Source organism: Lottia gigantea, assembly GCF_000327385.1.
Source record: "Lottia gigantea unplaced genomic scaffold LOTGIsca_2, whole genome shotgun sequence".
Taxonomy (NCBI): domain Eukaryota; kingdom Metazoa; phylum Mollusca; class Gastropoda; family Lottiidae; genus Lottia; species Lottia gigantea.
In genome coordinates this window covers 4,347,640-4,361,453 of record NW_008708400.1, presented here as the reverse complement: position 1 = coordinate 4,361,453, position 13,814 = coordinate 4,347,640, and the positions used below count along the sequence as shown (strand labels likewise).

The 13,814-nt window shown below is 34.8% G+C and overlaps 2 protein-coding genes across 2 annotated transcripts in view; both read left to right on the top strand.

The window, feature by feature from the left end:
- The window catches only part of LOTGIDRAFT_152903 (hypothetical protein), a gene marked incomplete at both ends in the record, with an annotated part of 7,007 nt that extends 2,010 nt beyond the window's left edge, over positions 1 to 4,997 (top strand). Inside the window, 4 exons of the mRNA XM_009053401.1 lie at positions 302 to 377; positions 896 to 1,336; positions 4,457 to 4,504; positions 4,936 to 4,997. Of these exons, the coding sequence (XP_009051649.1) occupies positions 302 to 377; positions 896 to 1,336; positions 4,457 to 4,504; positions 4,936 to 4,997 (627 nt within the window). The remainder of the gene's footprint in view (positions 1 to 301; positions 378 to 895; positions 1,337 to 4,456; positions 4,505 to 4,935) is intronic.
- Positions 4,998 to 11,700: 6,703 nt separating this feature from the next.
- Positions 11,701 to 13,814, top strand: LOTGIDRAFT_103869 (hypothetical protein; the record flags this gene model as incomplete). The annotated part of the gene is made up of 4 exons (XM_009053400.1): positions 11,701 to 11,774; positions 12,023 to 12,174; positions 13,105 to 13,182; positions 13,573 to 13,814. 4 exons carry the CDS (start codon positions 11,701 to 11,703, stop codon positions 13,812 to 13,814), a joined length of 546 nt encoding a protein of 181 aa, XP_009051648.1.

The window sequence follows — 13,814 nt, the reverse complement described above, 5'->3', positions numbered from 1 at the left end:
CAATTGTTGGTAAGTTTGAATCCACAGACTATAGATCAACTTGTGTCAAGTTTGGAACCACTTTTTGGAGAAATTTTATCTGCCGAGTCCCTTATGACCAAGTTATATGCAGCTTCTCAGAAGGAAACAGAATCCACTTCGACGTGGGCGGTAAGACTACAACACATTGTTTTACAGTTAAAATATCTTATCGGAACCGGCTGCATCACATATTTTAAAACATAGGTTTTGGACAGGTTTGAGTAATAGTGCTGTACGAACATGCACTCGCCATTTATTGGACATGGATATGTCTTTTGAGGCATTGACTTTATCTGTGAGGCAAACCGAGTTAGAGCAAGGCATAATTCGGGGAGCTCCAGCAGTTTCAGCACCAGGTATTTCCGCTGTGACGTTGGCCAGTAGCATACAGCAATTGGAGTTGTTGCGGACTGACATTAAGGGTATATCTAATAGAGTAAATACTTTGGAGACTTCATTTTCAAAACCAAGGTTTTACAATCAACAGCGGTACAGGCCTCAAAATCAATCGCAATCTTTTCCAAATATTGTGACTTGTGCATCATCTAATCTGTTACAACCCCCCACTGCATTATCATCAACTGTACCTATTAATGGGCAGTTCAGGTCTAACACAGCTTTTACGTGTTGGCAGTGTCAGCAACCAGGACATAAGCGAATAAATTGTCCTTTAAACCACCAAGGGCCTTCTCCGGGGGACAGACAGTAGGTCCTAATTTGCAACGTTCGAGTCCCAAGATAAGACTAGATGGTTTAGTGGGTAAGGCAAATGTTACGCGAGTGGACATCGCAGATAAAAGTACTTTTGCTTTGTTGGACACTGGGTCAATGGTGTCAACTGTTGATACTTTTTATTACAATTCGTACCTTTCAGAGTACCCCTTATATCCTCTGGGTGATATTTTAGACATACGCCTGGCAGGTGGTCATAGTTTACTGTACAGTGGTTATATTGAAGTTCCTTTCCACATACCTTTCTCTAGTTTATACATTTCAGCATTATTTCTGGTTATTCCATCTTCGAGAGTTAATAGAGAGGTGCCTATTGTGATTGGAACCAATATTTTGGATAGAATCCCAAGTGAAGATATCCAAGGTCTCGATAGTTCATGGAAATCTGCTATTTCTTTCCTTAACACACAGAAGGGCGAAAGTTTTAAAGTTTTTCCAGTTAAAACCAATAAATCTGTAAGGGTATATCCGAATTCTACTACTTTCATATCATGTTCAGCAAATGTTTCAAGTCCTGTTCCTGGTTGTCATTTTTTCGTTTCCAACGATATTTCGACACCAAGTTCTTTACATGTCTTACCAGGTATTGTTCAAAGTCGTTTTTCATCACAGCCAACCAAACGCTTTAAGGTGAGGGTTCAAAATTCGTCTAACAAAACGGTCACTATCCCAGGGAAATCTGTTTGTTGCAATTTACAGCAAGTTCAGATAGTTGATCCGATTGTTTCTGATGCACACGATTTTGCTGTCAAGTTCAACCTTGAATCTTTAGATAATGCATTTACTGAAGAAGAACGATTCAGATTAAGGGAGCTCCTTTGCAAGTATAAGGATATTTTTGCAGAAACAGATTTAGAGTTGGGAAAAACTGATCTTATTCAGCATGAGATCAACTTAACAGATAATGTTGCTTTTAAGGAACGGCATCGTAGGATACCCCCGTCCATGTATCAGGAGGTGAAGCAACATCTCAAGGACATGTTAGCTGCGGGTGTGATTCGTCCTTCATCTTCGCCATTTTCTTCTGGGGTTGTGTTGGTAAGAAAAAAAGATAACTCTTTACGATTCTGCATAGATTATAGGAAGCTTAATTCTAAAACAATCAAAGATGCTTATTCCCTGCCCCGAATTGAAGAAACATTAGATTCTTTACATAGAGGTAGATTTTTCAGTTGTTTGGATCTGAAAAGTGGGTACTGGCAATGTGAAGTTGCTGAGAAGGACAAGTACAAAACAGCATTTACGACAGGTTCGCTTGGATTTTACGAATTCAACTCGATGCCTTTCGGATTAACGAATGCGCCGGCAACGTTCCAGCGTTTGATGGAGCGTTGTATGGGGGATTTAAATCTCGTAAGTTGTTTAATTTATTTAGATGATGTCATTGTATTTAGTAAAACCTTTTCTGAACACCTCTCACGTTTGGAATCTGTCTTTCAGCGTCTTCGTCAACATAATTTAAAGTTAAAGCCTTCCAAATGTTCTTTTCTGCAATCTTCGATAAAGTATTTGGGACATGTGATTTCAGAAGACGGAGTGCACACAGACCCGGAGAAGATTTCGGCATTGTTAAAATGGCCAGTTCCTCGAAATGTTGATGAGGTAAGAAGTTTTTTAGGTTTCTGTGGATATTTCCGTAGGTTTGTGGATGGATATGCGTCTATTGCACGACCACTAACTTGCCTCCTTTCTGGTGATAATCCGGGGAAACGTAAGCGTGGAAAACGCAAATCTTCTTTAAATTCAGGTGAATTTGTTTGGGGAGCAGAGCAGCAGCAGGCCTTTACTGACCTAATCCAATGTCTTACATCAGCCCCAGTTCTAGGATTTGCTGATTTTTCCCAGCCATTTGAATTGCACACGGATGCATCTTGTTCGGGACTTGGAGCAGTGTTATATCAAACCCAGAATGGCAAGCGCAGAGTGATAGCCTATGCAAGTCGTTCGTTATCTAAATCGGAGCAACACTATCCAGCAAATAAACTAGAATTCTTAGCTCTTAAGTGGGCTGTTACTAAGAAGTTTCATGAATATCTGTATGGGAATAAATTCTTGGTAAAGACAGACAATAACCCGTTGACATATGTTCTTTCTACAGCGAAATTAGACGCCACAGGGCACAGGTGGTTGGCTGAGTTGTCAGCGTACAATTTTTCAATTGAATACCTTCCCGGTGTGAATAATGTCGTCGCTGATACATTATCCAGATCTCCTGTGTGTGTTGATTCAGCAGTGGTTTCAGCTGTAGCAAATTATCATAATATGGATGTTGGTAAAATTGAAACTCTTTGTATGTCAGTTGAGGTTGTCGATTCTTATCTTGCAGCAACTCCAACATCACAAAGTCTATCTTCTTCGTTTATAGAGAGTTCGAAGATTGGCGAATCGCAGCTTGATTATGCCCATATTCGTAATGTCATTGATTTGGTAAAGAGTGGTATTTGTCCAGATAAAAAGTTCTTAAGTTCTTTAGATAAGGAATCGAAAGCCATTCTACGTAATTTTGATTCTCTGGTTATTCAGAATGGAATTTTACATCGTAAAGTTCAATCAGTTGATGGATCTGAACCAGTTTTACAGATGTTAGTCCCAGAACATTTTAGGGATGATGTTTTATTTTATGTTCATGACAGAGTTGGGCATATGGGAAGGGAAAGAACTTTGGGGTTGTTAAAATCTTTTCTGGCCAGGTATGACGAAATCTGTTGAGAACAAAGTTAAATTTTGTGATAGGTGTATACGACGTAAATCCCCGAATCTTCCAGAACGTGCACCTTTAGTTAGTATACAATCGTCTGAGCCATTGGAGCTCGTTTGTATGGACTTCTTGTCTCTTGAAGCCTCTAAGGGTGGCATCGAAAATATATTGGTGATTACTGATCACTTCACTAAATTTGCTGTTGCTGTGCCCACCAAAAACCAATCTGCTAAGACTACAGCCAGAGCATTACTTAACAACTTTATTCTTCCTTATGGCATTCCTTTGCGGTTGCATTCAGATCAAGGAAGAAATTTCGAAGGTTCAATTATCAAGGAGGTTTGTGCTATTCTGAACATTAAAAAATCACGTACCACTCCATATCATCCAATGGGGAATGGTTTAACTGAGCGATTCAACCGCACACTTCTAAATATGTTGGGTACGTTGACTTCAGAACAGAAAGTCAATTGGAAAGACCATGTTTCGTTGCTTCTATATGCATATAATTCGACTCGACATGAAACAACAAATTTCAGTCCCTATTTCTTGATGTTTGGTCGTCATCCTAAATTATTGGTGGACATATTGTTTGGAATTTCATCAGATAATTCAACCATTTCACATACTTTATTTGCACAACGTTTGAAATCAGGTTATCATCAGCTTACAACATTGTACAAAATAATATCAGTCTGGCACAACATAAACAGAAGATGTTATATGATGTAAGTCAACGAGGATCAGCACTAACGGTAGGTGATCTGGTATTGGTAAGGAATGTCAGCATAAGGGGGAAACAGAAATTGGCAGATAAGTGGGAAGATGTTCCCTACACAGTTGTTGATAAACCTGATACTAGTATTCCTGTTTATATTGTCCAAAAACAAGGAACAGATTCACAACGTACATTACATAGAAATCTTTTACTTCCGATTAGCAGTAGTGGTAAACCTATTCCTAAACCCAGATCTTCTTCTACTGTTTCTAATTTTTCCCCTCCAGACTCTCAAGACTTCACACAAACCATAGATGAGACTCCAGCATCTTCAGGTAAGTATAACGACATTTCTTCGGAAAACACGCTTCAGCCTCAACCTTCGTTTCCAGTTCCTAAAAAAAGACTATGTAATAGTGTATATAGTTGGTCTATATATGTTGTATGGTGTATGTTGCTCAGTTGGTGTATGTTGCTCAGTTGGTGTATGTCCTTGTGTTTGTTTATATGTACTGAGTTGTTTTTAATTGAATTTTGTCTTAGTCATTAGTGTTCATTGGTTGTCATTTATGTTCATTTTGTTACCTCAGTGTCACACAGTTGTTCAGTTTGAGTCAAACAGGAAAGATAGGAAATTTAATATTTTATAATAAGGAAACTTCTAGGACTTAGGGTAATTATTTATTTATTTATTTATTCATTACTTTTCCTGTATATAATATTATTACTTGTTTCATTTATTCACCTAATTGTAAATATATTTCAGAGTTTTGTTCACTTGAACGGTTAAAGAGTTTCTACAAACAGAATTATGAAGTTATCAAATGACGTCTGTAAATAAACTTGTATATGTAAAGCTAGTCTATTAATATATCCTCTTCCAAAGAAAGAACCCCGTTACAACTAGAAATCACCAAACAATCAAGACCTCTTAACCCTACCCCCTACAAAAACTTGTTTAAAAAGTGACTAAAGATTAAAGCAATATTACCTTTTTACATTTTTAGATATAAAAATATTTGTCTGATATTACAGAAAAACGTAAAGATAGTTGTGACGTGTGTAGTTGTATTGGAGGAAGTCATTTGGAGGTCGTCAATTGAGAAACCGAGTTTAAAAAAAAAATAAGTCAATATAAACTAATAATGATTTTTGTATGATTTAATGTCAACATGTCGTGGTAGCATTCAGAACTTCGAAACAGCAAAAACTCCACCCAATTTTTCAGAAAGTTTTTAAAGTGAATTGCTTTGATTTGGTTTTGAAAAGATTTTGGCTTCGGGGATTTTAGAAATGATTATAATTTGAGTCATGGTTATCAATTTATGATTTACCATAAATGGTGGTGAGGGAAATTGGCCCTCCTCACCCACTCCCTTTTTTACTTGCTAATATCCTGATAGATTGTTAAGTTACAAATTTACCTACTATATACTATGGTAGGTCAACATATTACAATACATATTATAGAGCGATATAGAAATCCAGGCTACATATCATTGCATTCTTTACAATTCCTCATAATGCGTTCATATCCTGGATAATATTAAAACTGTCCTCAAATATAGACCTACGGTTAATTTTGTGGGGTAAAAAAATGCATATTTCTGAATATGTGATAGACTAGAGATATTCGGGGTGTTATTGGGCTAAAAATACGGTTTACGCAACTAATTGAGGGAAACTTTTCTACAATCCGCAAAGGCGGTTACGCATTACTCAGCAAAATCCACACTTTATTATAGGCGATACGCCTTTATGAGTATAATTACATTCATTGGCCACCATACTTGTAAATATTTTCCTGAATCGATGTAGTCGGGATTAACTGGTGAATTGTCATTACAAGAGAAACAACAATACAGGCATGACAACCCTGACTACTTCTCCGAATCTCGAGATATTTGGCTAATAATTCGAGTGAAAATACGCCTTAAAATGGAATTTTCATGATATATTTTGCCATAGCTCATTGGAAGAATGGCTACTACAGAAGACAACCCTATATTTGTGGTGTCAGAAGGTATATTTTTTTGAGATTTTGGCTATGAAGTCTGACTGTTATTTTGGTCTATATGACCGATATTGATATTACCAGGCTAGCTTAAAGAGGCACTCCACCCAGTTTATGAATTATGATAAATGTATGCTGGAAAATAGGATATCCTGTTATAAACTCATGTAGGTCTTGTAACTGTTGATTTTCAGGATCTTATACTCTGTTAAGAAATTCATGTGTCCTTAATTGTGAGCAGTAGAGTATTTTGAATCGTTTCAGCAATTCTCTTTCTCCAAGAAAAACAGAATAGGATTATCCAGAAGTATATATCCATTGATAGTCCTCAATGACAATGCAGCATAATGAACATTTTAGTGGATCAATTACTGACAATTATAGGCATACCTTTATATATTACACCCAGCTAAGCCTTGATATTGTGGTTTAATTGAATATTTTCCTTTCCCTCTTGATAAGATTAATTTTAGGTACCGGTACCAGCATAATTTCTATCTGAAATTTTAGAAGACAATAATGTTTTTTGTATTTAGGTATCTAACATTCTTGCATACATTTTTAAAGGTGGAAACATGTTTTGATAACAGCCCAGTTATTTGAGTTATGAACATGAGAATATTAATGGTGTCTTGGTTGGTATAATTAGACTGTTGCCACTTTGGCCTTTATAATTTTATCAAATTACACATTGGCATTAGTGTGTCAGATAAAGAATGAATTGGAATCAGGGTGCTCTTTGACAACAGTGATAATGAATTTAATATCTTGCCTTTTGCACCAAATTTCAAATTAAGTAAAATTTTCACTTGCATAATGTATGTTTCAGGTCAATAGAAATCAGGTTTAAGAAATATATATCTGAAACAAACACACACCTTGACTACATACAGAATTTTCTATTAAAGATATCCATTAGTTGAATATTGGCATATGATATGTTTGTGTTCTTTTAAAGATGGGTTCCCTTATTTTCATTTATGAAAATGAAAATGCTAATACTTATATGAATAGAACATAGAGGTGTTCTAACGACTTGGAAAAATACCAGTTTGTCTCATATGTCTATAATTATTTCATAATGAGCTAAAAGTTAAAAGAGAATTACCAGCAGAATTTCAATGAGTGACCGATCAAGAAAGGTCAAAAAGTCTTTTATATCCAGACTGTACATACATGGACATTTTTGATTTGTTAAAACTCCTTATTATAAGCAATAAGAACTAAATGATGTGATTAGGAATACATGATAATTCATTAGAAACACTAAGCAATCAAATAGTTTGCTTAAATTGCCACTAAACAAAATAAGGAAACCCGTCTTTAATACACATTTATTATGATATGGACATTGTTGTTATTCAACTCAAAAAACTATGTCTGCATAACTTTGTTGTGAACACAGTGTAATCTAGCCCAATTTACTCTTTACCAGTATATCAGATTTTTTTAATACAAAGATCGTAAATTTGATGATATTTTGTATTTTATAGATGATACTAATTATATCTTAATGATATTTTGATATCATGTTTTTGTTGAAACTTGGTGTTATGATGATATTTTGATGATTTTTAGGTGATAAAACTAGGTGATATGTAGGTATTTTCATTATTATAGAAGATGAAACTAGGTGATATGTAGGTATTTTCATTATTATAGAAGATGAAACTAGGTGATATGTAGGTATTTTCATTATTATAGAAGATGAAACTAGGTGATATGTAGGTATTTTCATTATTATAGAAGATGAAACTAGGTGATATGTAGGTATTTTCATTATTATAGAAGATGAAACTAGGTGATATGTAGGTATTTTCATTATTATAGAATATGAAACTAGGTGATATGTAGGTATTTTCATTATTATAGAATATGAAACTAGGTGATATGTAGGTATTTTCATTATTATAGAAGATGAAACTAGGTGTGATAATTGATAATATTGTAGATGCATTCAAGATATTTTGATGTCATTATTTGTAAAACTGGATGTTTTGATAAGAAATGTTAGTATTGCAGATGAAACTAGGTGTTATGATAATATGAAATCATAATTGCTGATGAAATAAGTGTTATGATGATATTTTGATGATTTTTAGGTGATGAAACTTTGTGATATGTAGGTATTTTCATTATTATAGAATATGAAACTAGGTGTGATAATTGATAATATTGTAGATGAGATTGATGCTATTTTGATATCATTATTGATGAAACTGGGCTATTTGATAATTGATATTATTATTGCAGATGAAGCTGATGATTATGATGATGTGGTAGTTATAAAGGAAGAGCCAGCAGTTCCAGATGATGATGTCATATTTGTATCAGAAACCAAGGGTGAAAATAAAGGTAATTCATAAACAATTTTCATTGATATATAATAATAGTATAGGTATTTATCACAATATTTCTTGATGTATCATGATTTTTACTAGGGATTACCTGGTACTATCAGAGTTGGAACCTACTGGTGGTACAGGTATTGTTTTTTTCTGTTAATGTCTTCACTTTCCTCCATACAACATTTTGAAAGCCAAAGTCCTTGAATTAAATTAACTTGAATTAATCATACTGATTTTGATTCATCAATATTTAATTAACCATTTATTTTAATATTATTTTTGTAGGTGTGTCATCATCAGTACCTGGTGACAGTGTCACAGATCCAGTGGCTGTGGATTCAGCTTGTGATGGATCTGTCCAAAGAACACCAGTAGTACAACTGCCAACATCACCAGCATCTTGTGAAGCTGATCTGAAAAAGGCATTAGAGGATATGTTTGGAAATGGCTTGGTGCCCAGCATTTCCCCATGCTTAGCCTATTGTTTATATGGTGATCAAGATAATCAAAAAGCAAATGACACTGTGTCTGCCTCAGGTCCCAGTCAAACAGACACTGTTTCTAGTCTTGATAAGAATGCAGATGATTTAAATCAAAGTAATTCTAACAGCAATATATTAGGTCTGGGTGACAATGCAATAAGTCTTTCAGAATCTGGTGCTTCAACAGACCAATCTCACAGTAGTCATAATGCTCCAACTGATTTCAGTGTAGCATCAATATTAAATGGAATCTCAAATGAAAGTCAACAAGTACCAGCAACCTCAAATTCAACAATTCTAGCAACACAGAATAGTGGCAATGTTGTGATGTTACCAGGCAATATGGACAGAACTTTAGTTGTTCCTGTAACCACACCTATTGTCAATCCTGATTGCAAAGGGAACACAGTTGCAGTTGCTGGTAATTCTGGTACTATTTTGGCATCTGATAATTCCAACAATGATGTTCTATTAGTTGCAGACTTACTAATGCAATTTAAATGTCAATATAAGTGTTTAACTAGCTCGGCCAATGATGTTCTAATGAATTCCACAACGCAGACATCGTGTTCAACAAACAATGTCAATAATTTGGACCAGTCCATGTCAAATAATTCAAGAAACCAAAAATTCCCAGTGAATTCTTCAACAGTCCCATCTGACCAGTCAATGAATGTGTGCACATTTCAACCAGGTTTAGGAGCTCAAGCCCAAAATGTGACAATTCTACAAGACCCTTCCCCAAACACCTCTTCCAGTGGCTTACAATCAACTTCAAATACAGACTACGGTGATGATAAACTTTTGTCTTCTCTTATTGATGAAATTTTCTCCCCAGCACAGGATACTCAGTTAAACCCAGTTCTTTCTCGAAGTTCCGATCTTTCTCAAGATAGCCTACCACCTCGGAAACGCTATCGTTATATGGACAATAGTGGGTGTAATTCTAGCTCAGTTCTAATGTCTACAGGAATTGTTGATGCAGAAAAGGACAAAGATATCCCTAAAGTGTTAGCAAATTTTTGTATAAAGTGCTCCAAAGCCAACTTGAAACTTGTAATATACTGTGTTAAAGGTCATAGCTTCTGTGATATTTGCGTTCAAGATCTTGCTAAGAAAATGTTATTGGATAAAACAGTAAGTACAATAGTTGAATTTGATGAATCAATTATAATTTCATGCCATGCTTTTACACATTCCACAAAATGAATCACTAATCCTTGAAACAAATGAGGTTTGAGCGGAAAACGATAATGGATGCTAATACATCATTTCCTCTGAATAAAGTTTATTTAAGCATTTATCCTCAGATTCAGATTATACACAGGGACTGGATGGTATAAGTACACATTCCAATTTTTTGATACTGAATTTTATTTTCTTTCTAATGTTAGTATTTAAAATATGTGTTTTGAGTGTTCAGAAGTATGATTGATTTAAGATTGAATATCGCACACAAGAAGTATCATTCATACAAATAATATAGTGATATCATTTGTTTTGTATTGTAGAAATCAATGCAATGTTTGAAAGAAGAATGTGGAAGTACTTATAGTATAGGTAAGCAGACATTTTGATGTGAACAGGGGCGCATATCGCTTTTTCAATGCGGGGGAGACCAGTGGTGTACGCAGGATTTATTCAAAAGGGGTCGGACCGTAGGTGCGAATTCGATTGCAGAGTATATAGTGGTATGAGAACGTTTCAGTTGAGGTGGTGGTGTTAATTTTCACTCGGGTGATAATTCAAGGAATAAACAATTGAAAACCTTTAATTTACACTCGACCATGAATTGTTCAATTAGTGCGCCACAGACGCAAATTTTCGGCACTTTGATGCCAAATTGTGTCTAATTTAGGTCCATAAATGATACTCTTCTTGTGAACATAATATATATATACCAGGTGTGGTCAGTTTGATAGAGTATTAATATATATATATGTACATGTATATTGAAGATAATTCTAGTCTACACATTCGCATTCTCAATTAATAGTACTCAATTTCAGTTGTTTGAATGCAGGTGAAAATTTATTTTAAATATTATAGGTGAATTAAAGAAAAGTCTACCAGAAATGGTGATAGATATTTTAGAAAAGAGAGAAATAGAGAATATAGGAGAATGGATAGCTAGTTCTGTCAACGATAAAAAACCAACAAGAAATCCTGATCTTCCTGATCATTGGGAACCATTTGATGAAAGATCAGTAAGTTTAAGAGGCATTTTACATTCTATGGTGTAGCTTGATTGATTAAGTTAGAGAAGTTTGGACGTGACTTCTATGCCAGGATTGTACTACTTGACAGGTTAACACATTTGAGGAAGAACAGTAGCACAAGTTATTAGAGCTTTTGGATATTTGGATGTGTGATAGTAGACAGGATCCTTGTGAAATAATTGTTATACATGTTGCTTAGCGTTTGCTGTAGAAAGATAACATTTTAGTTGTTATTAAATGAAAATATTACTCAAAAGCTACCATATTTTAGACCAAAATGTCTGGCTGACATTTTGGAGATACTAAAAATGTCAGTTATCACATTATAGCACATATATCCAAAATAAACAGTCATGAAGCTGATATAGTTTTCAATTTGCCGTCAATATGTTACAGACTTTGAAAGTGGTAGAATTAGATAATGATTCAATAGAGTTTCTGAATGTAGCTATCAAGTTTTTTGATAGTATGGATGGTAAAAGATGTTATATACATAGAATATCTAGAGTACAGAATTTAACACTGTGGAAATACTATGCTTTGTAAGTAAAATTAATATATAGCTGACAGAGTCAATTTTTAAGAGTGAACTCAGATTTTCATTGTGAATAGTAATACAGGTAGTAAAGAGCCAGCAGAACAGTGCCCCAGCAACCATTATGCAATAAGTCTTGTGATCAAAGTAGTAACCATATAATATGAATTTGTTACTTATAACACAACTGTATACAGGGTGTCCAAGAACTGCTTGTTTATTCCCTTTCATAATACAATTTGATGTTTTTTTAAGAAAAAAGATTGAAATGCTGCATGAAAATGATGGTATAGATGTAAATGAAGAGAAATTATTCCATGGAACACAGTCACATTGTGTTGAGGCTATTTCTAGAAAAGGTTTTGATTGGAGAGTATGTGGTAAACATGGAACTCTTTATGGAGAAGGTAAAAATAGATACAGTAACCTAACCTAATATCATGCAAACCTAAATTTGTGCATCTCCGGAAATGATAATTAATTTACATGTGCGACCTCGCATGCCCTCCGCATTTGCTTGTTTTGATAAACATGAGTTATCTCTACAACAACAACCTTCAACATCTTCCTATCGTTTCAAAGCAATGTTAAATTTATTATCTATTTCTTATAACATAATTATACAAAATGGCTGATTTCTGTTATTACTGAATGTCACCATTTTTTATCAGCCAAATTTCCTCATAATCCCCAGCTGTATTTGGAATTCTAAGTGTCATCTGCTATATATTCCAGTGAACAAAATCACCTGACAAACTAGTGGATTCCATCTAACACTTTACACGTAAATGGGTGACACATTTGTTGGTTATGGTTACTCATGAAACAAACCAATTTTAATTATTTTGTAGAATATCTGGGGAAACATTTAAGACATAAAAAAAATATCCTTTTTTTAATTTTGATGATATTCGGTGTTGAAACCATATATGCACGAATATAGGTTACACCACTGTACATATAACTTTCATGTATTTTTAGGAATACAAACTTTCACTTTTACAAGATAAGTTCTCACAGGCCTAGTACTTCAGTCAGATCCATCTGAAGTGAAAAACAAAAACCATCAACAATTGCCTAAGCCACAGGATATGGCAGGATATAGTAAATTAGTTTTGGAAAATTGAGCTCATTTGTATAAATTTATATTGAAGCCGAATGTTTCTGTTAATTAGGGGATATGGTTTGATTATCTGTTATTTTTAACTTAATATAACTTTATAATTCCATTTTGAGACAGATGTCACATTTTTCATCATTTTTTTTTTCATTTTCGTTGTGTAGTGTTACATTTAGATTTCATTGATGATGATAACGATTTGAATGTGTACTTTCAGGTTGTTATTTTGCCAGAAATGCTCGCTACTCACATGACTACACAGACTACCATACTTACAAACAGCAGAAACGAGCCAGTTCCAAACGTCGTATTAGAGTCAATAGTTATTGTAATGGTATCTTGTTAAATAAACCAGGTGCATCATGGAGACCACCCCCAGCTCATAATCAGAGTCCATTTTTCTCTTCACCAAGCTTGAACTCCAACTTAGCTCATCAGAACATCCCTCCACCTGCTCATCAACTCCTCTCAAATCCCAACTGTCCAGCAACAAATTTTCAACAACTCACCAACCCGTATTTACAATACCCTTACTTCAGTACCCTAGTACCAAATCTTACACAAAATACAGTATCCCAGAGTTCATCTCTTTCAACCTTACAAACTACTTTCCACGACCCTCCTCAAAGACCTGTGGCAACTCGAAGCAATTCCACACCCGATTCTTCTGGAAAGAAAGATCCAGAGAACTTGCTCAAGATGTTTTTGTCAAAAGTGTTGGTAGGGAAGTCAACTGGTGGACAAAGAGGATTCCGTAAACCACCGCCGCTGTTTCCAGAAAGTGATGCAATGGGCAGATGTTATGATTCCTGTGTTGACGACATCTTTGATCCTAAAATTTGGGTGATTTTTGACAGTCACCAAAGTTACCCTGAGTATTTAGTTGAGTATACAAGTTCTGAGTTAATGGATTATTCCTGTGTATGA